Below are 27,172 nucleotides of genomic sequence, written 5' to 3' on the forward strand. Positions count from 1 at the left end.
CAGGACTTAGCTCTCCTATCTCAAAGACTGGGACACACTAATAGTAATAATAATAATAGATAAGAAAGGACATAGTCAATGTTTATAATGTGCCAGGCACTGTTGTAAGTATTTTAAATGTATTAACTCATTTAGTCCTTACAATAAACCTATGAAGTAGGCATATTATTCTTCAATTTTTACAGATGAGAAAATACAGTTAAGGCTTACAGAAGATAAATGACTTGAACAATATCACATAGCTAACAGGAGGTGGAGCCAGCACTCAAACCCAAGCCATCTGGCTCCAGAACAGCACACTTTTCATTCTGGCTTTAAAAAAAAACAAAACAAAAATAGCAGGCAGTAGGGGCCAGCCGCATGACACAGCGCTTAAGTGGGCGCGCTCCGCTGCTGGCGGCCCAGTTTCGGATCCTGGGCGCGCACCGACACACCACTTGTCAGGCCATGCTGTGGCAGCGTCCCACATAAAGTGGAGGAAGATGGGCACAGATGTTAGCCCAGGGACTGTCTTTCTTACCAAAAAGAGAAGGATCGGCATGGATGTTAGCTCAGGGCTGAACTTCCTCACACACACACAAACACAAAAGAAATAGCAGGCACTAGATAGCATAGGGTACTGACTCTCCACGTACCCCTCACCCATCTTCAACAATTAGGACATTTTGCCCGTCTTGTTCTATCTATTCCCTGACCTCCCCCTCCCCCTCTACTGGAGCATAATATGATAAATCCCAGACATCATGTTATTTTATCCAGTGTACATCTCTAAGTGATAAAGGTTTCTATGTTACATGCTAATACCCCATCTAACAAAATTCATTACAGTTTCTTATTATCATCTGATAGCCCACTTCAAAATTCTCCGGGTTCTCTGAAGGTTGTCTTTTTATAATAGGTTTATTCAAATCAGAATTCAAACAAGGCCCATAGACTGCATTAGGCTGTTGTGGTTATTTAGGCCCATGAAGTGCATATTTAGGGCCCTCTTTTCCTTTTCCACACAGCATTGATTTGTTGGAAAAACAGAGTTTCTCCCAATGATTCTTCCCATCCATTCTTTATTTGGATAATTGCTTCACCACGGTGTCATTTAATGTGTTCCTTTAGTTTCCCATATGTCCTATCAAGTGATAATTAGATCTAGAGACAATTAGATTTAAGTTCGATTTCTGTTTTTTCTTGGCAAAATATCTTCAGAGGTGGTTGCTGCTGTATACCTCCTATTGAATCATATCATGAGGAGCATAGCTGGTTGACCCAATTTTAGTGGTGCTAAAAACCAATTGGTCAGATGGTATCAGCCTGAACTTTCCATAGGAAGTCCTCTCCACCAGGCTTCCACCTAAAGGTTTTAGCATCAATTCATGATCATTTCCTAAATCCATTATTTCTTTAGGGGTTACCAAATGGTGATTTTCTAATTATTTATTTTGTGTTTATTAGCTAAAATTTTTCTAGGAAGAACTTTTTCCTCAGTAACTTCATAGTTATATTAAAAAAGTAGTTGTACAGGAAAGGTTAGAAAAAATGCGTGAATCTTTTTTTATCAATTTGCAGAGTAATGAGTTGGTGCCCTCGCAACATCAATAGGTAATCGACAAGGTCTTTTTTTTTTTTTTAATTTTAGTATCTTTTTAAAATCATGTATTTTTATATATTTTATATGTACTTCAATTCATCACAGTCATTATTTTCTTGGTCCTCAAATTGCCCACGTTAAACTAGTAGGAGGATCCTTCCGGTAGCTTAGAGGTACTTTTGACACTATCCCATTAGTCTTACATAACTTCCTTACTGTCTAGAATGGTAAAATATCCCAGCATCACCCTGCACACTTCCTAGCCAAACCCAGAAACAGCTATTTCTTCAAGGATCCCTGCCTCTTCTTGGAGAGAAATAAGATATTATGAGACCACAATCTGGGTGCTAGTTCATTGCTAAGGGGTTGTCATTACTTCTAGGCCTTTCCAGTGCAATTTTTTAAGAAAAATAAGTTTATATTTACATATCCATTATGAATTTGAAATTCAAGTCTAATTTCTTTAATTTTATACTTTTATTTTTTCCTCATGTTAAAATCTTAGCTCTTTATGATGCTAATTGTTATTTGCTTCATCTCAGAATATGTGCATAATAGTTCCAAAATATATTGAATGCAGTTTAAGATTACTTTGATCATTTTTTTTGACCTTAGAATATATCGCACTGTAAATGTTCAATCAATTTAGGTCATTTGAAGTAATTCTTTTCTCTGCATGGGTATGTCACTAACATGACTATTTGGTGGTTAAATTCATTTCTTTCCATTAATTTGATTTGTTTTAAATTTGGCTTTTTTTTATTTAACTTTATTTTACATTTAGTATGTAAAACAGCTACATCGTTCCAAAGTCAAATCTAGGTACAACCAAGGTATAACCCCAGATGTCTCAATCCATATCTCCCTATCCACATTTTTTTCTCCCTTCCTCTAAAACTATTTGCCTTATTTTTCAGTTTATCCTTTCTTCATTCCCTTTTGAAAAATATAAACAAATATGATTTATTCATATTACCTTCTACTACGTAATAGGTAGCATTCTATAAACATTCTTCTGTGTTTTGTTTGTTTTTTCATTTAGTATCTCCTGAATATAACTCCATCACGGTACATAAAAAAGTCCTCATTCCCTTTTTACAGCTGCTAAGTGGTCCTTTGTGTGAACATAATTTAATCAATTAGCCTCTTGTTATTGGACACTTGAGAATATTCCAGTCTTTTGCTAATATAATTAATCAGAAACTCTTAACTACTACACAGTGAGGATTCAGAAGAAATTCTTTCTGACATTTTATGTCTTATTTGTTTAACTTCAATGTGAAGGAGACTTTCTTTAAAAAAAAAGAGACTAGAAATCACAAAGACAATGATGGGGAAAAACCTGACTACATACAATTAAATGATGTCTATAGAGCAGGAAAAAAACTTAAATTGGGAAGTGATGGACAATAAAAAGAAACCTTAGAATTCATGACAAAGAGTCTTCCTAATTTTAAAAAAGAATTGTTATATATAGATAAGAAAAAGACTTTCAGTTAAATATGGCATATTGAACACATACATTGACATCTGCTTCCTCCTAAAATACTAAGACGCAAAAGTAAACAGAATTTTCAGAAGGCTTTTATAGTCATCTAGAACAAGAAGAAAAGAAAGGATAGTGTGTCACTTTGTGATAGTAACAAAGTTTTGGAACCTAGAAAGCAGAACAACAAGGAGTAATTCAGGACCTGGAAAAACCAAATCATTGGGCAGTGTAGAAAACAGAATCAACACAATTATTTCATAGAACCTCTCAAAAAACTGAAGTTGGTAACACCAAATATCTCTGGAGTTGGGGGTAAAAGTGGAATTGAAAACAAAACGGTTGCCTGAAAGTCAGTTTAAGAATGAGTTTGACCTCCAGATTCCCTTCCACATTCTATGTCGCCCCTTCCTCTTGGAAGGTAGGCAGAGATCAAGAATGTAGAGGGTCCCACAGGGTTAAATCAAAGTTTATATCGTAAAGCTTGAGACCCATCACGTTTTCCATCCACTTGTCTTCTCCGGCTAGGCTTATACTCTCTTCAGACAGCTAAGAGCCTTCTCTATGGAATCTGACCAGAACAAAAAAGACTAAAGTTACTGACATTAGAGGTTCCCCAACAACACCATGGCAAGCTTCCCCTACAGCAAAGGCCACAAGTGACAAGTCCCACTTTCCTGAAGTTTTCAAGCAGCTTTTTACTGACTTTTAAATATTTGAAGAAATCTCTAATTTAAAGAGAGACTAAGGCCACAAATACAAAAATCAATTTGAAAGGAAAAAAGAAAATGAGAAATGAAAACTTCATTACCTTCATAGAGGTAAAAGAACTTATACTCATGAAACAAGAATAGGATGCTAGAGCAAGAATGTGCCCTTCTAAAAAAAAATAATACAACTTAAGAAATGAAAACCTCAATTTTCAATAGAAGAGCTGGAAAATAAAGATGAGGAAATTTCCTAGAGAGTAAAAAAAGAAAAAAAAAAAAAGAAAGGAGGCATAGAAAGTAGAACAAAGTCCAAATCCAAATAAAAAGAGTTTAAGAGAAGAAAAAAAGAATTCAACTATTTTCCCTAAATTGAAAGACATAAATCTTCGGATTAAAAATGTCCATCAAGTAGATAAAAGTAGAACTTAATCAAGAAACATAAAATTCGAGAACAGTAATAGCCAAGAGAACACTGAAAAGCTTCCAGAAAGAGGAGAAAAAAATAAAGCCACCCCATAATGATGAAAAAGGTTGCTACCAGAATAAAAGCTATGTATCAGACCTAAGCAGCAACCAGTCCTGAACAATATAGGCCAGAAAGCTAAAAACAAAGTCTTTAATAAAATTAAATTGATAGAATTTGTTTAGTATTTGAATATACTGAAAGAAGACTTAATTATTTACAAAAGACCATGTTGATGATTTAGCAATGCAGTGAAAGTTAAGTACATTAACAATTATGCCAACAAAGAAAAGAAAGAAAATTATTAACTCCAGAGAAAACAAGTTGTAAAAGGAAAGAAAGTAATCACATGGCTGGGCTCCAAAGATTGTTCATAAAGTGGATACAGTATGACTCTAACTAAGGCTATTGTTCACCATTTATCACACTGATGGCGGATGGAGGGGGCCAGGTGTGTATATTTGGTAGAGGATGAGGAAAGAGAGATAAATCATAATAAATCAATGTATAATGCCTTAAACTAAAAATCAAGAAGTATTATAAGCAAATGGTTTAAAGATATAGAAGTCAACTCTAAAGGAAACATCTAAAGCAGTTGAAAGTAGTTGCCTCTGGAGAACAAGGAAGAAACTGCTGCATTTTACAATAAGCCTTGCAAGTTTACTGTGTACCTATATAACTCTGAGATGATGAAAAAAAGCAAACTAAAAAACGGACAAATGATATGGAAAGGATCATTACTATCAGGAAATGAAAATAGCCAATAACCATATCTCCATATGAGCAATGAGATGCTAAAACTCAACAAGAGTCAGGTCAATATGGATCAAAACAAGATCTTTCACCCATTAGGTTGCCGAAACATTGTCGAACTTATTATGTAATCCTGACAAGACTATGAAAAGGGCACTCTTCATGCTTCTCATACACTGCCAGCAAGAAGGTAAAATCCTACAACCCTGGAAAATAATCTGGCAGTATCTATGAAATGTAAAATATACATGTCCCTCTGACCCAGCAATACTATTTTAGGACTATCTACTGAAATTTTAAAAAGCTAGTATATAAGATACTTATGAAGAACACATAAAATCTTTTACTTTTCCTATTACTAATTGACCTAATAGATAAGTTGTCCAAAATAATAGTTGCAAAAAAGTATTTGGTGATTATAGTTTAAGGAAAAGTGAAATGAATGACGGCAATGTTATGAGACACAAGAGGGAGGAACTGGGAATAATGTTATAAGGTTCTTGCACTACCCGTTAAGTGGTGTAGCGTTATTTGAAAGAGGACTTAATGCCAGTAATTACAACTAATTTGGTTGTAAATATTACAAACTTAAGGGCAACCACTAAAAAGAGTGAAAAAGAGAAGTATAATTGGTATGCTAAGAGAAAAGAAAAAAATGGAATCATATAAAATGCTCAATTAAAACCAGAGAAGGAGGATACAGGTATCCACACACATCTGCCTCCCACTGCTCCTGAGAACCCAGTAAAATAACAGTACAGTTGCACAAAAGGGAAACCCTTGAATAGTGGTAAGAATGGGAAGAGAGAGAGGTTTTAAAGATTTCTGGGAGAAGGGCAGACAGGGAAAGAGCAGCTCCAGATGACACAGGCAGAGAATCCCATGGTGTAAATGCCCTGCTTGGGCCACAGAGGAGGAGAGCCCATGGTAGGGTTTTGGGCTCAGAGTGGGCAAGGGCAGTGGGGCCCACAGTAGGGAGGGGTCTGTGACCTGCCACTACCCCAACTCACACTCACCTCAGGAGCATGAGCAGTTTTATCCCAGGGCAAAACTCTGAAAAAATATTTAGGGCAAGTGAAGGCTTCTCCAGAGGCAGAAGTGAGCACCCAAAATAAAACCTTTCTTTATTCTGGCATCTGGAACGTCCTCAATATGATAGAAAACTCTCGGCAATTCACTTGTTCTCAGAGAAAATCTGCCCATCAACTCGCCACACTGGTCCACACAGAGCTGCCAATCAGAATCCTGTTCAGGAAAGGCCTAGCTGGAAACTCTCCAACTTACAAAAAATTAAATGGAGGAGCCCTCATCTACATCTATTTTGTCTTAAATGTTGACAGAACCAGCAACATGAAAAGATCAAATTACACAGAAAAGCTGATCAGAGAGGAAAGAGGAAAACTCTGGAAATAGAAGAGAACAGCTAACTAGTGGGCTCAGAGAGATTTGGAAAGATTTCACAGCCATTAAGCAAGAACAGAAAACCAAGAAAGCCAATTACTCATGGCAGATTATCTCAGAGCCCTCCCCGCAAGAGCCCTCCCCTCAAGTCCCAGATAAACAGGGATCAAGAAATAAAGAGATGTAAACCCACAATTAAAAAAAAGAGAAGAAACAAGAATAGCCAAAAGATGTCAGCAGTGACTTAAAAGATGGAAAGCAGCAGCAAGATACGTGATAACTGAGGAGCAGCCCAGAAGTGGCACTGCAGAACTCAGCAGCAGCAAAGCACAGCCCAAGCCCAGAGGTCTGAGGCACCAGGGCAGCCAAGGGCAGGAGGAAAGTGGGGCTGAAAACAGCAGGAGTGGTCTAAGGTCTCCCAGCCTATAGCCCCTTCCCCATCCAGGAAGAAGACTGGAAGTTTACTTTCTAGAGTGGTGAATACCATTGCCACTAGCCACACTTAGTTTTTTTTTAATTTAAATCAAATAAAATGTACAACTCAGTTCGGCCTCCCTAGCCATATTTCAAGTGCTCAACAGCAACAAGTAGCTAGTGGCAACCTTACTGAACAGTGCAGATCTAGAACATTCCATCATTGCATAAAGCTGTACTGGATGGAGCTGTTCTGGAGAGGGTAAGCCTGAGAAGCTCGGAGCTGGAAGCCAGGTGCAGCTGAGGACAGCCATGTGGTGCCAGACTAGACAGGGAGCCAGAGACTCTGGAGTCAGCATTCTGGACCAGGAGGACCCCTCCCACACTGGGTCACAGGATCTGGAAACCAGGCATGTACTCACCAAATCCAGCCCATTTGACAAGTTTGAAAAATACCAAACCACGGAAGGACAAGAGCTCTTAGAAAATAAAAATGATTGTCAAAATAAATTCAAGAACATCCTCTATGTGCAAAGCAAAGAGACTGAAAAGCAGAACTACAAGGGAAAAGCTAAGGGACCCAGAGGATCACTCATGGAAATTCAATACCCAATTCACAGGCGCACCAGAAAGAGAATGCAGAAGCCGAGAAGTGATCCAACACACAACAGAAGCAAAGTCCTCTGTGTCAAAAGATGCAAGTCTTCAGCCTAAAATTGCCCAGCTAATGCCTATGAAAAGAAAAAAAGGCCTAGAGCAAGTCACACCCTCATGAAACATCAGGTCCTAGAAACTTTCAGAGGCAAAAAAAAGCTCCTGAAAAAGAAGAAACTCAGACATCGGACTTGCCAATGGTGGAGGCAGGAAGACAATGTGATTACGTCTTCAGTCTCCACCCTGCCAAGCTACCAACCAAGTATGAAAATATTTACTCTGCCTGAGACAGGTGGGAGTTCAGAGGGCTTACCTTCTACAAAACTTGTTAGGTACTTGAAGAAAACATCACGCACAGCACCCAGTCCACTGTTTATAAGGCATGTGTGTGCACACTAAAAGCTAACCCTTAAGCTACCATGTGTAAGGTGCTGTTTAAAGTTTCAACAGCACTGGGAGGCAGGTAGTGTTGATTGTCCCTAATTCACAGGTGAGCAAACTCAGGCATGGAGAAGTGTAATGACTGCGTGGTGGAGCTGGGATGTGAACCCAAGTGGTCTGAACCAGAGCTCAAGAGCCTAACCTCACTCCACACTGCCTCTCAACTTAGTCACTATTGCTACCTTCCTCCTTCCTGTTCATTGTCAGGAGTATGTGTTACATTCGTAAGGAGAAAAAAGAAAAAAATTTTAATCAGTGTGAAATAGGTCAAAAATAAAGAAAATAATAAGAAAAAAAGAAGTCACCCTCTTTATACTAAATTAAAGTTAAGGAAATCCAAGCCTCAAAGTCTCCCTCTATATAATAGAGATGACCACAGAGGCCTCCTCCTTAGCTGCTGTGAGATTAAACAGCGAGCCATGTAAAGACCTTTGTCCTGTATGACTATTATCAGAAAGACAAAATGTTCCCAGATGTAAACAGATTAAAACACACATATGATGGAAAAAATAAATAAATAACAGAAGGCAGAAAAAGAGTGGAAACAAAAAAGGGAAAGAATGAGGGCAACAAATAGAAAACAGTAACAAATATGGTAGATATTAATCCAACTATATTTACTCTAAATGTCAACAATCTAAATATATCAATTATAAGAGAGACTATCAGAGTAGATTAAAAAAACAAGATCCAAGTTTATGTTGTCTACAGAAGCCCACTTTAAATATAAGGACAAAGATAGATTAAAAGTAAAGGGATGGAGAAAGACACATCATGCCGATAACCAAAAGAAGGCTGGAGTAGCTATATTAATTTCAGACAGAGCAGACTTCACAGCAAGAAAAATCATCAAAGAAGGGTATTACATAATAAAGGGGTCAATTTTCCAAGAAGACTTAACAATCCTTAGTGTGTAAGTGCCTCACAGCATCAAAATACGTGAAGCAAAAACTGATAGAACTGAAAGGAGAAATAGATATAAATTGACTAATATAGTGCGAGATTAACACCCCTCTGTCAGTAATTGACAGATCCAGAATGAAGATAGTCAGGAACGACATAGCTGAACTAAACAACACCATCAACCAACTGGATATAATTTACATCTATAGACTACTTCACCCAACAACACTGGAATACACATTTCTCTCAAACTCACAGAGACCATTCACTAAGATAGACCATATTCTGGGCCATAAAATACACCTTATATTGAAAAGAATATAAATCATACAAAATATGCTATCAGATCCATAAATAAAACATAGGTCCAAAATAGTCTCCTGAGAAGTGTAAAACTATTTTGAACTAAATGAAAATGAAAATACAACTTATCAAAATTTGTGGGATGCAGCCAAAGAAGTGCTTAAAGGGAAATTTATAGCATTGAATGCATATATTAGAAAGAAGACAGACCTAAAAATCAATCATCTAAGCTTCCACCATAGAAAACTAGAAAAAGTACAAACTAATTTCAAAGAAAGCAGAAAATAAAAACTAGAACAGAAATCAGTGAAATGAGGGCCGGCCCCGTGGCTTAGCGGTTAAGTGCTCGCGCTCTGCTGCTGGCGGCCCGGGTTCAGATCCCAGGCGCGCACCCACGCACCGCTTCTCTGGCCATGCTGAGGCCGCGTCCCACATACAGCAACTAGAAAGGTGTGCAGCTATAACATACAACTATCTACTGGGGCTTTGGGGGAAAAAATAAAAATAAATAAAATAAATTAAAAAAATAAGGAAGTTGAGCTTATTAAAAAAAAAAAAAGAAATCAGTGAAATGAGAAACAAGAAATCAACAGAGAGAAAAAAAACTAATCTTTTTAAAAGATCAATAAAATTGATAAGCCTCTAGCCAGGTTAAAGGAAAACAAGACACAAGTTATTAATACTATCAGAAATGAAAAAGGGCTCATCACTACTGATCCCATGGACATTAAAAGGGTAATAAATGAATATTATGAACAATCTATGCCCACAAATTTGCTAACCTAGATAACTGGACCAATTCCTTAAAAGATACAATCTGCCAAAACTCAGGCAAGAGGAAATAAACCATCTGAATAAGCCCATATCCATTAAAGAAATTGAGTCAATAGTTATCAGTTTGCCAAAACAGAGAACACCAGGCCCAAATAGGTTCACTGGTGAATTCCACCAAACATTTAAGGAAGACATTGTACCAATTCTCTACAATCTCTTCAAGAAGACAGAAGCAGAAGGAATACTTCTAACTCATTATGAGGCCAGCCAAAGATAACACAAAAAATACAGACTGATATCTCTCATGAATATATATGCAAAAATCCTCAACAAATATTAACAAATCAAATCCAATAATGCATAAGAGAATTATATACCACAACCAAGTGAGATTTATTCTAGGTATGCAAGTATGGTTCAATACTCAAAAATCAATTAATGTAATCCATCACAACAACAGGATAAAGAAAAGAACACTTATTGCGGTATAATTTATGGACGCAAAATCCTACACATATGATATCCATTAACAGGGGAAAAGTCTGAATAAATTATGGTAAAGTCAAGTCAAAAAGTATATGGAGCTATTAAAAATGATGTCTCATTCTGTATTCACCTAGGAAAATGCTCACGGTTACACATAAAAAGAAAATTGCAGAGTAATATATATGATACCATTTTTGTAAATCAGAAATAAAAATTCTGTGAATATGAATATATGTTTCATGCATTGTTATAAGTGCAGAGAAGGTCTAGAAGCAGAATCAAAATGTTACCAATGGTTAAGCCAGGAGATGGAACTGAGTAAGGATAGAGAAAGTAGTTAGCTTTTCCTTTGTGCATCTTTGTACGGTTTTACTTGAAAAAATCACATGTGGCTTAAGAAGTTAGAAAAAGAAAAGTCTGAGGGAGCAAAAAGATCCCATCTAGAGTGACTCCTCCTATTCTTATTTTGAAATTATAGACATCAAGGCCTACTCTGCCTGCATAGTCCGTAATGTTGGTCACTCCTTCAACTTTCTGAAGATCATCTAATATGTCATTAGGGGATGGTCAGGAAACCTAACTATATCTAGAATAATTATCCAGATTTTCATTATTAACATATAGCATGACATCTTGGAAACTTTGAATCAGACTGAGAGAATACAGTAGTCCCCCCTGATCCACGGTTTTGCCTTCTGTGGTTTCAGTTACCTACAGTCAACCTCGGTCTGAAAATATTAAGTGAAAAATTCCAGAAATAAACATATTTTAGAGTGTTGCACCATTCTGCATAGCGTGACAATATCTCGTGCTGTTCCACTCCATCCCACGCGGGACATGAATCATCCCTTTGTCCAGTGTATCCACGCTGTATACCACCCATTAGTCACTCAGCTGTCTCGGTTATCAGATACTGTCACTGTATCGCAGTGCTTATAGTCAAGTAACCCTTATTTTACTTAATAATGGCCCCAAAGCACCATTAGTCTCCTACTGAGCCTAATTTATAAATTAAACTTTATCATAGGTATGTATGTATAGGAAAAAATATAGTACATGTAAGGTTCAGTACTATCTGTGGTTTCAGGTATCCACTGGGGGTCTTGGAACGTATCCCCCGCAGATAAGGGGGGACTACTGTATGCTAAAAATTCCACAAATTATTTAAAATATAGATACATACCTTTTTTCTTCAGAAGAGTTCATAATTTCTCCATAAAGAAGTAAGTTAAGTCCTTCTTCTACAGATGCAATTCTTGCCAAAATATCAGCTATATGAATCAAAGCTGTTTCAGAGTAATTTGGAACAGCCTATACATTAAAAATATAACAATTTTATGACATGCTAACATATCACAGACTAAAATTCTAGGGTGGCAGTGCAGTCTAATAAAGTTATATTATCACAACAAAATGAAAGTTAGTGATTGTTTGGTTGTTAAATAATATGTCTGCATTAAACGTGTCATTAGATTATATTGTTACCAGCACGGTTGGTGAGGCAAATACATACAGAATTTTTACCCAAACCAGTTATTTTTTATTAAGACAGCTGGGAGAATTGCTGCTTCTATTACAGTTTTATATAAATTCTGGTTGACAAATGGAGTAGCTCCTCTATTTCCACTTTGCCCTTTACTTCTCACTCACTGGGTTCTTGTAAACCCAATCTAATTTTATTACACATGGTACCTAACACACCACCATCCTTTCTAAGGGATACCATCCCTTCCTACAACTGAACAGGTCATGAGTTGTAGGTCTGACTAAAGACAGCCAATTCATGGCCAACCAATAGCCAATGATGTCACCTATTGAGAAAACATAGGCTAGACCAATCATATTTCCTTACTTTTGATTTTAAATGGAAGTACTAAAAATATCTTTGCTAGTGTATAGCAAATTAGTACAAAGAAAATACTAAAAACTAGAGAGTCATGTTAATGCTGGAGCCCATCTAGAAGCCTAAGTTTACTAAAGTCCCTGCTTTTTTTCTGGGGCCTATTTATTTACCTGTACCTGCATGGATGCCAACGCACATATTCTCGATAATAAATTTGAATATCTATACATTGCAACCAATACATTCTAATAAATTCAGTGGGTTAGCTTAACTAATAATGAGTCAGGTATACTCACCTGAAGAATTCCTAATTATATTAGACATTATAATATTAGACAGAATATTACTTTCATGCTAAATATCATTCTTAAAACAACTTCTCTGCCTAGAATACTTTCCTTCCTTCATACATACACACACAACTTTTTTTTAACTTTCTGCTCCTCATTTTCAATATTTTTATTTAATAGTCTGCCTTTCCTATTAGAGTAGGCTCCTTAAAAGCAATGAACATCTCAGTCACTTCTATATTTCAAGTACCCAGCAGAGATGATGATATAGTTGTGGCTCAATGGGTGAGGCTGAATGTCTTAAGTTACATACTGAATGTCTATTACTTGCCAGAGGGCTGTTCCTTACTCTCAAGAATAATTCCAGCATAATATAGCTACATTACACAAGTACATAACATGGGAATATAGAAAAAGAAACATCTAACTTTGCTAGGGAGAATTGGGAGAAAATTTCAGAGATAAACTATGGTCTGAAGAGAGGAATTTTTCATGTAGACCAAGTTTAAGACTTTCCAGGGTGAAGGAAAAGTATGCAAATATAGGGAAATATCAAACTTGTTTAGAAAATGCAAATGATCTGTTATAACTGGAATATATAGGGGAGAAAATAGGTAGGACACAAGAAAACAGAAAACTTGGCAAAAATCTAGTTTAAAAGTTTGAAATCTAGCAAGCAACAAGCAGGAAAGTATTGTTACAGCCTTAGTGGCAATACAGAGGATAGGCTAGAAAGGTGAAAGACTGGAAAAAAAAACAAGGAAATTATTTCAATATTCCAAGCAAGGAATTATCAGGGCTTAAACGAAAGCAGTAGTAGTGGGGATTAAGAGAAATACATGGATTTTAGAGATACATAGGAAAACAAATCTATAGGTCTTCATTACAAATTGCATGAAGAGAATGAGGAAGCAGTCCAGATTTACAGCAGTCCTACTCAGCACACGGGGAAATGAGAGCAAGCTTGAGGAAGTGGGGCAGTGGCAGAAAAATACTACTGTTCTGAAAATGTTGAGTTTGACTTGCTCATGGAATAACTCGAAAAGGCGGTCAGCAGGCAGCTCAAGACAAATCTGAAGCTGAAGAGCTCTAAATTGAGAAGTTAACTCTACATCTCACCCACGGGACTGGAAGAGACCATCCAGGAAAAGTGTACTGAGAGAAAAGAAAGTGAACCAGGTTCTGAATCACTGAAGACAGTAGGGACCTGGAAGGGGAGCCCTCAGAGGTTACAGAATGGTTAGAAATGGAGGGGAAAAAAATAGAGTGATTTTAGAAAAGCCAAGTAAAAACTTCAGAAGTTGTCTACTGCGTTTAACAATCAGGTAAATAATGGTCTGAAAATCGGTCACTAGTTAGATGTTTAGAAGTTATGGATAACAGCAATTAAAGCAGCATTCGTGATGTGATGGAGGCAAGACCATAATGCTATGATTTGAAAAATGACTGGGAAGAGAGGGAGCTAAGACAACAATGGCAGCCTTCCATAATTAAAAGTTTATCATTAAAAAGATCAGATGTTAGGTGGTAGCTAAAAATGTGCATTGGACAACCAAGAGCTCCTCCCATCCCAGCTATGAGACAGACTGAGACACATTTACGGGTACAGGAAAGATGACAAAAGAAAATAAAAAGTTGCAGATACATGAAAGCAAAGTACAAATAATAACTAGAGTACAAAATCCAAGAGCACATTTCTCAAGCTCTAGCATATGGTCTATATTTCACAATATTATTTATATTATGGCATTCTATTATATTAAGCTGCATTATAAATTCTGTTTCTTTTCTGCTTATTTTGTTTTCCCAAGGTTGACTGTAAGATCATCAAAATAATTTATTATATCCCCTTAATTTCCCAGAATTCCATACTTTGTACCACATTGATGTAAAAGCTTAATGTTTTCTGAATGAGCAATGAATAATGAATATAAGTATGGTAAGCAGTTGCCCAGTGCACCGAGGGGTGGGCGTAGGAAGGAGAGGAAACCAATAAAAACACTACAAAACACAGACATGGAAAGGCAAAAACCTTTAGCCTACTGATAAGCTTTCAGTCATTCCCCAGAAGCTTAAGTCATAGAAGTGGAGGGATATACTAGACAGACGGCAGTACCAGTAGTGGTGCCAACTTGGCCACCTGTTCAATGTCTGACCTTGAGCAGATCACTCCTTTCAGCCTCAGTTGTGAGGATTAAATTATATAATGTAAGGAAATATACTGTATAAACTGTGAAGAGACATACATATGTTCAGAATTGGGATGTCTATAAGCTTTTTTCCTAAAGTAATACTAGCTCTTCTTCATATAAAACAGAGCTGGCTCTTCAGACAAATAATCATATCTCCAAAGGCTATAAAATTGTCATTAAAACAAATAACAAAACAGTCACAAGATTTATTGGATTTGCAAGAAAAAGAGCTTAATAGAACAATGATTCTCAGTCTTTACAATCGGCAGGTCTAAGCCTGACCAGAAAAAATTTTACCGTGTTATATGTACTTTTTCCCCTACCTTATGACTAATCAATCAACTGATTGCATAAACTATGATTTAATAAATAAAAATCTGTCAGCATAAAATACATTCACATGTGGAAGATGGTATACTAGTTCAAATATATCAAATTTAGAAATAAAGTCCCATTGAATATTCACTAACACCCAATCAAGAGACTTTCTTTCTAGCAAATACCAACCTTAGTTCCTTTGATTAAACTATGAATAGGCTGTAGAAGTGCCTCAATCACAGTGCTGTTATATAAGCATTCAATCGCACATTCTTTTTGATCACAGAGTATCCGTAGAACTTCAGTCACCATACTTGCAGGGGAGTAATTCTCTGATAAACAAAAAGTAGTTCTAAAATTTAAAACTTTAAACATTAAGTACTTAATATGTTTTTTATTTATAGGTTAGCTATTGCTGTTCCAAAAAGTTCAACATCAAGGTTAAATAGTTTAAAAAAATCACACAACTCAATGCCTAAAGGATGATGTATTACCAAACTATAACCTGAAGCTTAAGTGGTTATCCATTAGCTTAACATATCTTCAAGTTAATAAGAAGTGAATAAATAACAAATATGAATGGCAAAGACAACAACATACGATGTTTGACATTAAATCATTGCTTGACAGTGAGGATGAGGTTTGAAGCAAACTTACAACTTTTCTCCAGCAAACACTTACTTGTATTCCCTTATTCTTTTTCTTAATGACTTATTCTTTTTCTTAAAAAATGTATTCAGGTGTTGAGCCAGGTAGAAAATTAGAGTCATTAAGACAAAATGGCCAAAAAGAAGGCAGAGAAGAAGAGAAACTTTTTGGAAACGACTATACTCCTTGCGTTACCATAAAACCAGTGAAATGAATGAGTATTTTTAAAATTTTCTTTTAAAATATATATAGGAAAACACAAATACACATAAATATAACACAGGGAATAGTCACTAAAATAAGTATGATATTTGTAGTTTTATAAATTAATGTATTTTCAGATTATTTGATCTCCTACTATACCCACAAAATAGTGTTTTGTGTGAAGAAACTAAGGAACTAAAAGTTAGCTGTGTAAGGCTGCCCTAGTAGGATACAATACTAAAGTAACACCAAAGTTCTTAATTTATATTACAATATTCTATACTCTACGAACACACCGACTTCAAGTTAATACTTGACAAAAAGAAAACACAAAAGGAAAGGTAAGTGATCTTTTTCAACCAGGTCCAGGTGAGAAACCCTGTTTGCAATGAGAGATACTATTGATGAGCATATGGTCATTCGTTCATCCAATTAGCTACTATTTTTGAGGGCCTACTATGTGCCAGTCACTGTGCTAGGCACTGTAGATAGAAGTAAGACAGACCACAAAACAGTTCACTAGATGGTAAACCAAGACATTAACAAGTAATTATAACAAAGAAGGAAAATTTTTATCTTAAAGGAAGCACAATCTGTTGTAGGAACATATAGCAGGGGGACTTAACCTAGTACTTTATACATGTAAATGCTGTAAAGGTAGAAAGAAGTCAGAGAGCTATTGTTAGGACGAATAAGCTATTATAATTGCACAGACAAAACCTACCAGTTGATAGATGTATTATAGCACTAATATACGGCCCAAACTATTTTTTTCTTTGATTCACTTGAGTCCCTCTCAGAATCTGTGCCAGCATTTCTAGAGTAACTTCCAGGTTTAGAATACTGTGAGTCTATAGATTATGGAGATATTTTGTTATTAAAGTGTTTTACTTTGGAAACTTTCATTGATATTAAAAGAAAAAAAATGTTATCCTTTAAATGTTAATATTTTAAAATACTTTTTATAAGCCAGTCAATAGCTAAAGACTAAAAGGCATTTTACTGGAAAATATGCAGTTTTTTTTCTTTATCCTTTCATAAGAGAAGATCCTGAAGTTCTGGATATGAGCTGAAATAAGCAAGCTGATCAAAACAGCCAGGAAAGTATAAAGGATAAAAAATAGCAAGAAAGAACACATTAGTACCTATCAATCAAACTTCCCTTAATATCATTTCTTAAGAGCATCTTGATCTCAATAAAGAACAACATTAATATTCTCAGCAAGATTGATTCTAAATAAAAATGTAGTAGATTAGGAACATCTTAAAACATCAATGAACAAAATTAAATTTCATGGTTTACTTCCAGGACCAATGTAATTTGTTATGAATAATACTGCATCTTATGAAACCTCTTTACTAAACTAGGTCAGTCACTCAAAACATCTAGATGATAGAAAATACCTAAAAATATTTAAATATTCTATTTCTCTATTTAAAATAGAAGCAGAATTACCTAAATGTGCTGCTGATGTCATCCTTGGACAACTTGGTGAGTAATAGATAAGCTGGGTAAACAGAACCAGAAGATCTGTAAGGGATATAGAACCTTCAAAAAGGAAAAAGGAAAAAAGATTATTTTCTAGCACACTCTTACAACTTAGAAAAATTTCACTGAGACTCCATCCTCCTATTCTGAGTTTTCACAGAGACTATGGCATAATCAGGGAGATAAGACAGAAGGCTCCAGAAGAACAAATTAGGCAACAAATTAGGTAAAAGACGGCAAGGCCCGTGATACAGCGGGTGCTACGTGAAGGTACAGTTTTACCATTTATTTTGAACCAGTCACTTAATATAAACCCACCATAGGAAGATCTGTGAATCTGATCAGGACTGTTTAAGTTTATTCAATTAGTAGCAATAAAATTCAGCTTAATGTGTTGGTCCAGCTGACTTATCTATATAGCACTGTAGAGCAGGGGTCAGCAAACTTTTTTTGGACCAAATAGCAAACACTTTAGGTTTGTGGCCAAACAACTTCTGTCACAAATACTCAATTCTGATGTAGCGCTAAGGCAGCCACGGACAATACGCAAATGAACGTGTGGCTGTTTTCCAATAAGACTTTTTGTGCATCAAAATTTGAATTTTATATAGTTCGTGTGTCACAAAATATTCTTCTTTTAATTTTTTCAATAATTTAAGAATATGAAAACTATTCTTAGCTCACAAGCCATACAGAACAGTAGACCCAATCTGGCCCATGGGCTATAGTTTAGCAACCCCTGCTGTAGACTCTTCACATCAAGATGCTTGTGAAAGCACATGTGAAACTTAAGGTAAACGTTCACCTGTGCTAATACAGTAGAAGAGATCTCTCAACTATGCATTTTGAGATGATCTGTGACATTTGATACGCCAAGATGTACATGTTAGATGTCAATATAAAGTGCTAAATTACAGATGATAGACATAAACTTCAGTGGAATATCTTCAATAACATCACAAGTATATATTCATCTTTCTATTTCTGTAAAGTTCAACAACATCCTGTAAAATGGCAGCTTTTTTCTTGAAAGTCAGTGCTCTCCTGAGTATGCATTATGCCTGAATTACGCTATCATGGGAAATACAAGAGAAGTAAATAAAACAGTTTCTTTTCTCAAGGAGCTCACAATCAGCCTAATTGAGGAGAAAAGATTTAAGTAAAATAACCAGAAAACAGTAGAAAAAAAGTGTTCAAAATGAAGATACTCCATAACAGGATTGGCAAACTATAGTCATTATGGCATAATTTTGTAAGGCTTGCAAGCTAAGAATTTTTTTTTTTACATTTTTAAAAGGTGTGTCAAATATGTCAGGGGTCCCCAAAACCATGCCAAGATTGAATGACTCACTAGGAGGACTCACAGGATTCAATGTATAGTTGTACTCCCAGCTATGATTTATGGTAACAAAAGGATACAAAGCAAAACCAAAGGGAGAAACTGCACAGGGTGAAGCCGAAGCAAACCAGATAACGAGTATCCAAGGGTCCTCTCCCAGTGCAGCCACGAAGATTACACTCAATTCTTCCAGCAACCAGCTGTGACAACGTGTGAAACGTTGTGTACCGAGGAAACTCATTAGAGACTCAGTTTTTATTGAGGGCTGATCACGTAAGCATCTAGCACACACCAGGATTCCAGACTCCCAGAAGGAAAGCGGGTACTCAGCATAAATCACACTGTGTGCACAAACAGTTTAGGCACAGTGAGCCAGTCTCATCAGTTCTGGGAATACTGAGAAATCCAAGTTCCCAGGTGCCAGCCAAGGTCCAACCTTGCAAGCAGGTCTTTCTAGGGATAGCAGTCTCAGGTCGGCTGTGATAACTCTTTTTTGCACATGAGCACATACACACACACAGGCACACACACACACACACATAATATGCAACAGAGATAGTATGTGGCCCACAAAACCCAAAATACTTACTATCTGGCACTTTACAGAAAAAGTTTGTTGATCTCTCTATACTGTATTTCTAGTACAGACTTAAAGATTTTGTGTGTGTGTGTGAGGAAGATCAGCCCTGAGCTAACATCCACGCCAATCCTCCTCTTTTTGCTGAGGAATACTGGCCCTGGGCTAACATCTGTGCCCACCTTCCTCCACTTTATATGGGATGCTGCCACAGCATGGCATGACAAGAGGTGCATCGGTGCGCACCCGGGATCCGGGCCCCAGGCCATCGCAGCGGAGCGCGTGCACTTAACTGATATGCCACAGGGCAGGCCACCTACACTTAAAGTCTTAAGGCAGGTAAGGGAGATAACTAACGGCACGTGCTGAAGTTTGATGGGGAAAACTTTAAAAATGAGACTTAGGGTAACAATAACATAGTAACATACCAAATGGTACAGCATTTTGCGGTTATAAAACAGTATTCTCAAACCTCATCTCTATGATCATCACAAAATTCTACGAGCCCAGCATCACTGATACCATTATCCTTTTTTACAGGTAAAGAAACTGAAATAACGGTTAAATGATTTGCCCAAAAAGTTATAGCTAGTTTATAGGAGAACCAGAACTTAAATGAGGTCTTCTGGTTCTCAATCCAGAACTGGATCCTTCAGTCTAGGATTTTGAAAGGCAGAGAGAAATAAGGAAAGCATGAAAGGCTGGATGAATAGAAATAGTAGGAAAAAGTGCATACTAAAAAAGAAAAAAAGGTAACACTTCAAGGTGTAAAAGCCACAAGAGACTAAAAGGTATGCCACTAAGTACCCTAGAAGAGACATGCAAAATCTCCAAATTTTAATAATCTGTAGCATATAAATCTTACCATATCTGAACATATTCATTTCTCCTAATTGCTCGTACCTTTTCTATTCTTCAGCTTTATAGGAAATAGTTTTCTTCCTTGTGTGTAGATCAATAATCTTCCTAAAAGGCACAGTGAGTGAATGAAATAAATATATTGTAATTCTTGTCCTGAGTAGTAGAAAGTTTTCTGTTTGTTCCCTTAAAGAAAAGCAAACAATTACATTTATTTTAATGCCATTGTATTTTACAGTACCTGTCTTCATTCCCTTCTTGAACGTTAAACAAGGTTGCTGTCTATAATGGAAACACTGTTGCTGTAAATTTAAAAAAAAATTATTATTATTATTATTTTTACTGTTTCCTAAGATCCTATAACAGCTAAATCTCTGGGGGAAAGCATTCATTACAAAATTTAACAAACCAGAAAAGTGTAACATGCATACAGTGTTCATTCTAAAACAAATACCATAAGATTGTCAGTTATCTGTCATCAAGAGGGACTTCAAGAGTAAGTCAAGGGAGGGAGAAAGGCAATAGAAAACATTAGTCGCTGTTTAATTCTATCAATTAAAAGTCAATACTACAAAAGAACATATTTATAACTATGTTAGCAAATCAAATTAGAATCTCTAATATATAGACACCTTTCAATATATGTAATTCATTCACTCATTCATCTGTACATTCAAGATCTACTGAGTACCTGTTTTACACAAGACCCTGAACTATTTGCTGGTATCAAAAACCAATAAAAAGCATGAAACTGGGCTTCCAATCCACAGTATGGCAAATAGTCTGCTATGACCAGGGCAGGGGGAGAACAAGCAGGAGAGACAAGAGGCTGCAGGGCAGCAGGGGCAGATCACAGAGGCCTTAGCTGCAGAAGGAATGTGGGCTTTATTGTGGATGTAATTGGGATGACACAGGGTTTTAAGCAGGAAAGTAACGGTCAAATATGCACATGGAAAACTGATGACAGCGTAAAAGGTGGATGGAAGAAGGTCAAGGCTTGAAATAAGACTTATTAAAAAAATCATGAGGGCCGGCCCCGTGGCTTAGCGGTTGAGTGTGTGCGCTCCGCTGCTGGCGGCCCGGGGTTCAGATCCCGGGCGCACACCGACGCACCGCTTCTCCGGCCATGCTGAGGCCGCGTCCCACATACAGCAACTAGAAGGATGTGTAGCTATGACATACAACTATCTACTGGGGCTTTGGGGGAAAAATAAATAAATAAATAAAATTATTAAAAAAAAAAATCGTGAACAAAAGCATCAGCCAACAGAACGGAGAAGAGCAGACAGATAAAAATAAACGTTTAAGGAAATGAAATCAATATGCCTTAGACAGGATTACATGTGGACCAAAGAATAAGAAAATTCTTAAGTTTCTAACTCATATATCTATATACATAGTAGTTTTTTCTATTTAAGTAATTCTAAAGGAAAAAACAAAAAACAGGTCTAGAAAAAGAAAGTGATTTCAGTTCTTGATATTTTAATATTGAAGTACCTAAGTAGCAACCAGATCTATATGCCAAGTATGATATGAGTACATGGGTATAGAATTCAGGAAAGAGGTATGAACTTAAACATTTCAGAGTCACCATATCCATATAAATATATAATATTTGAAACCATCAGAGTGAATGGGCTTCCCCAATAGAGAACACGTAGACTAAGGTGAGAGAAGAGCAAAGGGCAAAACATATAAAGTACAAACATATAAAGAAAAGAGCCTTTCAAGTGACTAAGGAAAATTTATTAGACAAGAATGAGGAAACACAAGAAAGAATGGTACCAGGAAGAAGAAGAAAGGGTCAGAGGCAACTCCTATAAGATGAGGACAAGAAAGAGTGCAGGTTGATAAGGGAAAGGTCATGGAGCAGTAGAGACAGAAGACTCATTTCCGTGGTTGAAAAGTGAAGAGGAGGTAAAGAAATAGGGCCTAGGGGTACGCAGATACTTAGATGAGCTTTTCTCTGAAGGGAAGCAGAGAAGTGAGGTATATATGAACTTGCTCAGTTTTTCATAGGAAAGATACATGAGTAGGTTTAGAGGATGCAGGGGAAGGTACCGACAGAAAGGGAGACCCAATAACAAGTGGAGCAATGTCCTGGTTCCAAAACAAAAAACAGCAGATGAGAACAGAATCAAGAACAGACAAACAGATCAATCTGGAACAGAAGGATACCCCCTCACTGTAGCCTAGAGAATGGGGATATTGATAAGGGCATACACACATGCATTCGTATGCAAAGACACAGGAAAATTTGCAGAATTCATATCTGGAAAGTTCCATTTATTCTCAGTCAAGTAGGATGCGAGGTCTCCTCTTGGGAGAAAAGTGGGCAGGGTCAGGGCAGAGGGCTTAATGAAACTGGTGAGGGCTTGCAATAGATGGAACATTGGAGAAAGAACAGCTAAGAGGATTCCAAAGCAACACAAAAAGAGTAGCTAATGTTAGAGAAACACATATGTGCGCTATCGATTTACATCACAGATGCTCTCTGCTCAGTTTCCTGAGGACCAGAGAAGATGGAAGACTGAAACGATCTAAAGCTGAGGAACTGCAGGCAGAAAACTGAAAGAGAAAAGAGCAAGAATTCTGAAAGAAATGTCAAAAGAATACAGTGAAGTCCCCCGAGGTCTTCACTAGATGCGGAAGAAACCAAAGCCATGAAGAGCTGGCAGAGTGGTAGGGCAAAAAAAAGCTAGATATAAGGTTTTAACATTAGAAATTAGAAAAATCTATGAACTTACAAATGACATAACTTACACAAACTTATGAATCCTTTTCCTTTTCTTTCTCTTGAAGACTAGTTCTGGTTTCTGTACTGTCTCCTCCACTACAAAATTTACCTTTGAAACCTGTTATTGGTCTTTGACCATTTTTCTTGCTTGAGTTAGATAAAGAATTTACCCAGGGATAAAGAAAATTATAGGATATCTTCATATTCTCAAAGAACTTACTATTTGGTTAGAGAAGTAACATAAAATAACAGAATGATAAAAGATATCAAATTCACATGGAAAGTTGTGTGATGTAAGCAAAAGGGCAATAAAAATTCAGAATAGGCAGAGAAGACTTCTTGAAAAATTTACAATAAAGTTTATTCTTTCACAACAAGTAAGATATATATTGGTATAGGGGATTATAGATAGGGGCAGTAGGAGTAGGAATAACAAAGGTCGATAGGCATTGGTATGCAGAAGAACCTAAGAGAAGAGTCACTTTAATCAATAACTAGACATGAGACTGGATAAAGAGAATAGGGCCAGATCATGAATCATCTAGGATATTTTAGCTCAGACTGAGGATAAGCAGAGAGGAATCACAAGGTGGGGAGTGGTGTCCAATAATAAAACAGTACTTTATAAAAATTTTCCTCCAACTAAAATGTATAAACGACTGATACACTAGAAGGGGAAAGAATGAACAGCACACTATCGCAGTGTAACAGACCAGGACATATACCCTTGTACAATCTGAAGCATTGCACATGGTAAGAATCAGTATAATGATACAGTAATTTCAAATGTAGATCTGTTACAAAAAGTCATCATTATGTTGTATCTTAAACTTGTGGAAAATATTTTCCACATTAGCAAAAGTAACCTAATTTACCACACTATTAACAAATATTTTAAAATAAGCTGTTACTAAGCTATTTTTATTAATAAAATTTACCATTTTTGAAAGTATGTAACAGAAAAAAATACTTACCACAAGGCTTTGAATGTCCCAAAATCTCATCGGCTTTCATGGTTTCACACAATTCAAAGTACTGAACACACTGCTGAACTGCTGCAGTTATCTATTAAAATAGTAACTTATTAATTCCAGAAGTTCACAGCCCACAAGTCCATGTATTAAAAGAAGTTTGTCAAGGCCATAAAAATAGGCTGGGAAAACATTTAAGAAAAACATTTAGAATAGTACCTTTCCAGGCCACTGACGTTCAGTCTCCCTGGTAACACTATAACTATGGCATCATTCTGGGAAACACTACAAATATTTGTGGACCAACAAACATTGCTATGATGTTGGTGTCAATGGTCGAAAAGAGACACGTACTTTACATTTTATAGTGAAAGATGCAAAAACTCTGGCCATGACTTTAAAAACTCTTGCCAACATCCCCAGTTCCCTTGCCTTAGAGTCTTTTCTTCCTACCTAGCCAGCAATATAGGAAGTGGATCAAGCCTTCATTACCATCCCAGATACCAGAATTGCTGAAACCTGAAAGAAAAATCTCATAATTCAAACAGTCACAATAAAAAACGATCTCCAACTTCTACTGTACCCAGTGACTCTCCAATGGGTCTCCATTCTACCTCCTTCCCCATTCTCCACAAGCAGAGATTTCAAGTCTTCTCCCCCTTCCTCTGCACACACTTACTTCCTGTAGATACCCTCTCATTCTAATTCTCAAATAAAATAGAAGCCACCAGTGAGATAAGGAGTGATAATTGCTAGATTTATTAATAAGGAGGTTTTTGGTGACCTTGAAAAGATCAGTTTCAGGCAAGTTTGGGGAATAAAATCAGACTACAGTGAAAAGGAATAGAACTGAAAAAGTAAAGGCAGCCAGTGTAATTCTCATTTTCAGGAAGTCTGGCTGTGAAGAAGAGAAAAAAACAGAGCAAAACATAGACTTAGAGTCAAGAATGAATTCTTTTTCAGGTTGGAAGGACATGGTCATGCTTAAATGTTATTGGAGGAAGCCAGGAGAGAGGAAGAGTTTGACTATGCAGGAGGGAAAGATGACAGTTGACAGAAAAACACGTGTCCAAGAGCAGGAGCAGCCAGGACCTAAGTGGAAGGAAGGATTAAGCTTTAGACAGGAAAAAAAGAGGAAGGGTGTGTGGATAGAGGCAAGTTCATAATTGTGGTGTCAAGGAATTGATGGAGTTCCCAGTCTCATTCATTCTTATGGCCTCGGTTTCATGCAGAAAAGAGTTAACGTGGCAGGACTTCTATTATTGGAAAGGCCTGCTTACAAGGTTGGGCCTTGACTAGCATCTGGGAACTTGGATTTCAGGAGAATTCCCACCACTTCAAGAACTGAGAAGAGGGGTTCGCTGGACCTAAACTGTACAAATAATGTGGATTATGCTGAACATCTGCTTTCCTTCTGCGAGTGTGGAATACTGGTACATGCTACCCAGAGGGTGCCTAAGTGATCAACCCCCAATTAAAAAAAGGGAGGGGGTCACTGAGTCTCTAATGAGCTTCCCTAGTAGATAACATTTCATATGACCTGTCACAATTTGATGCTAGAGGAATTAAGTGAAGTCTTGTGTGACTCCAGTGGGAAAAAGACTTGGAAGCTTATGCTTGGTACCCTCCAGACTTCACCCAATGCGCCTTTCCCTAGGCCAATTTTGCTTTGTATCCTTTCTGTGCAAGGAATCATAGCTGGGAGCACAACTATATGCTGAGTCTTCTGAGTCCTCTCAGCCAGTCATCAAATCTGGGGACCCCCCCTCATATCTATATGTCTTATCTAAATCAAACTTTAGAGATCCAGATCAATAATATGTAACTGCCTCCTGGAAATCTGGATCTCAAACTTTCTATGACCAAATCTACCAAAATCTAAAGTCATTACCTTTCCCAACTTTCCTATTTTCTTACTCCTATGTTACTGATCTCAATGAATGACATTAGGCACTCAACTGAGTAAGTCCTCACCCACCCCCCCATTCAAAAAGCCAAGTCCTCTAAATTCCACATCCTAAATACGGTACTCCTAAATATCGTACTTCGGGCCGGCCCCGTGGCTTAGCGGTTAAGTGCACGTGCTCCGCTACTGGCGGCCCGGGGTTCGGATCCCGGCGAGTACCTACGTACCGCTTGTCTGGCCGTGCTGTGGCCACGTCCCACATACAGCAACTAGAAGGATGTGCAACTATGACATACAACTATCTACTGGGGCCTTGGGGAGAAAAAGGGGAAAAAAAAGGAGGAGGATTGGCAATAGATGTTAGCTCAGGGCTGGTCTTCCTCAGCAAAAAAAGAGGAGGATTGACATGGATGTTAGCTCAGGGCTGATCTTCTTTACAAAAAAAAAAAATATATGGTACTCCTACCGTTCCAAATCTGATACTCACATAAATCTGGTAAATTTATCCCATTTCACACCATCATATGCTTAATTCATGCTTCCATCATCTTTTGCTTGGATTACTGCAAAGCCTCTTAATCTTTTTGTTTCAATGCTCCTCTCCTATCTCCACCTAGCACCTTCAACCCAGTTTCCAAATTTTCCAAAGCCTTAATATGATCATATTACTTCGGTACTTAAAAACTATCAGTGGCTCACCACACTTCCAGAATAAAGGCCAATCTCCTAAATTTTATATATTATAAAAACTCTTTATGCTCTGATATTAGTCTTATTCCTCTTATCCTCCAGATGCCCCACTCCCCAGCTACACACACATACACAAACACATAAAGATATACATCTACCTGCGTAAAAATCAGTCACCAAAAGCCAATTCAACATATCACCAGTCAAACGACTAATTCATCAAAAGCAAATTCACTAAAAAATCTCACCAATCTATCAACACATACCAGTTAAATTTGAAACACACTCAAAACCGACATTTACAACAAACTCAACATTTTTATTTGCAAAAGGGAAGGGGTTGAAGAGTTCCCTTAAATAGGTCTTTTCTACTTGTTGGAATTATGCCCTGCCCCATGCATGAATGAAACAAACTGAAGTTAACTGACACAGGCTCAATTTAAAGCACCCAAGAACTTTTCAAAAAACATCATCCACTTAATATTAGCTTTCAGGGAACTGATCTTCAGGAAGTTTCCCTAATACCAATTCACATTTCTCTTAGCAATCTATGTCCAGTCACATAAAATATATGCATTTTCCAAATGTACTATGTCTTTTCCAATCCGAGCCTTTAAACATGCTAGTCCACTGCCCTGAAATATTTTCCTGCCACTATCTTAACCACACCCCCTCTCTTTTCCAGGATAATACCTATTTAAGAATAAAAATTCCCCATAATCCACAGACAAGAGTAATTG

The 27,172-nt window shown here is 37.0% G+C and overlaps 1 protein-coding gene across 2 annotated transcripts in view; it reads right to left on the reverse strand.

The window, feature by feature from the left end:
* Positions 1–27,172, reverse strand: part of TBC1D32 (TBC1 domain family member 32) — a 197,457-nt gene that overhangs the window by 128,231 nt on the left and 42,054 nt on the right. For both annotated transcript variants that reach the window (XM_087444041.1, XM_014781194.2), the window contains exons 12-16: positions 23,840–23,930; positions 20,174–20,314; positions 17,322–17,414; positions 15,203–15,345; positions 11,554–11,681 (exon numbers count right to left, since the gene is read on the reverse strand). In XM_087444041.1, the coding sequence (XP_087300167.1) occupies positions 11,554–11,681; positions 15,203–15,345; positions 17,322–17,414; positions 20,174–20,314; positions 23,840–23,930 (596 nt within the window). The remainder of the gene's footprint in view (positions 1–11,553; positions 11,682–15,202; positions 15,346–17,321; positions 17,415–20,173; positions 20,315–23,839; positions 23,931–27,172) is intronic.

This window comes from Ceratotherium simum, chromosome 19 (assembly GCF_057802395.1).
Source record: "Ceratotherium simum simum isolate JZ-2026a chromosome 19, ASM5780239v1, whole genome shotgun sequence".
Lineage (NCBI taxonomy): Eukaryota > Metazoa > Chordata > Mammalia > Perissodactyla > Rhinocerotidae > Ceratotherium > Ceratotherium simum.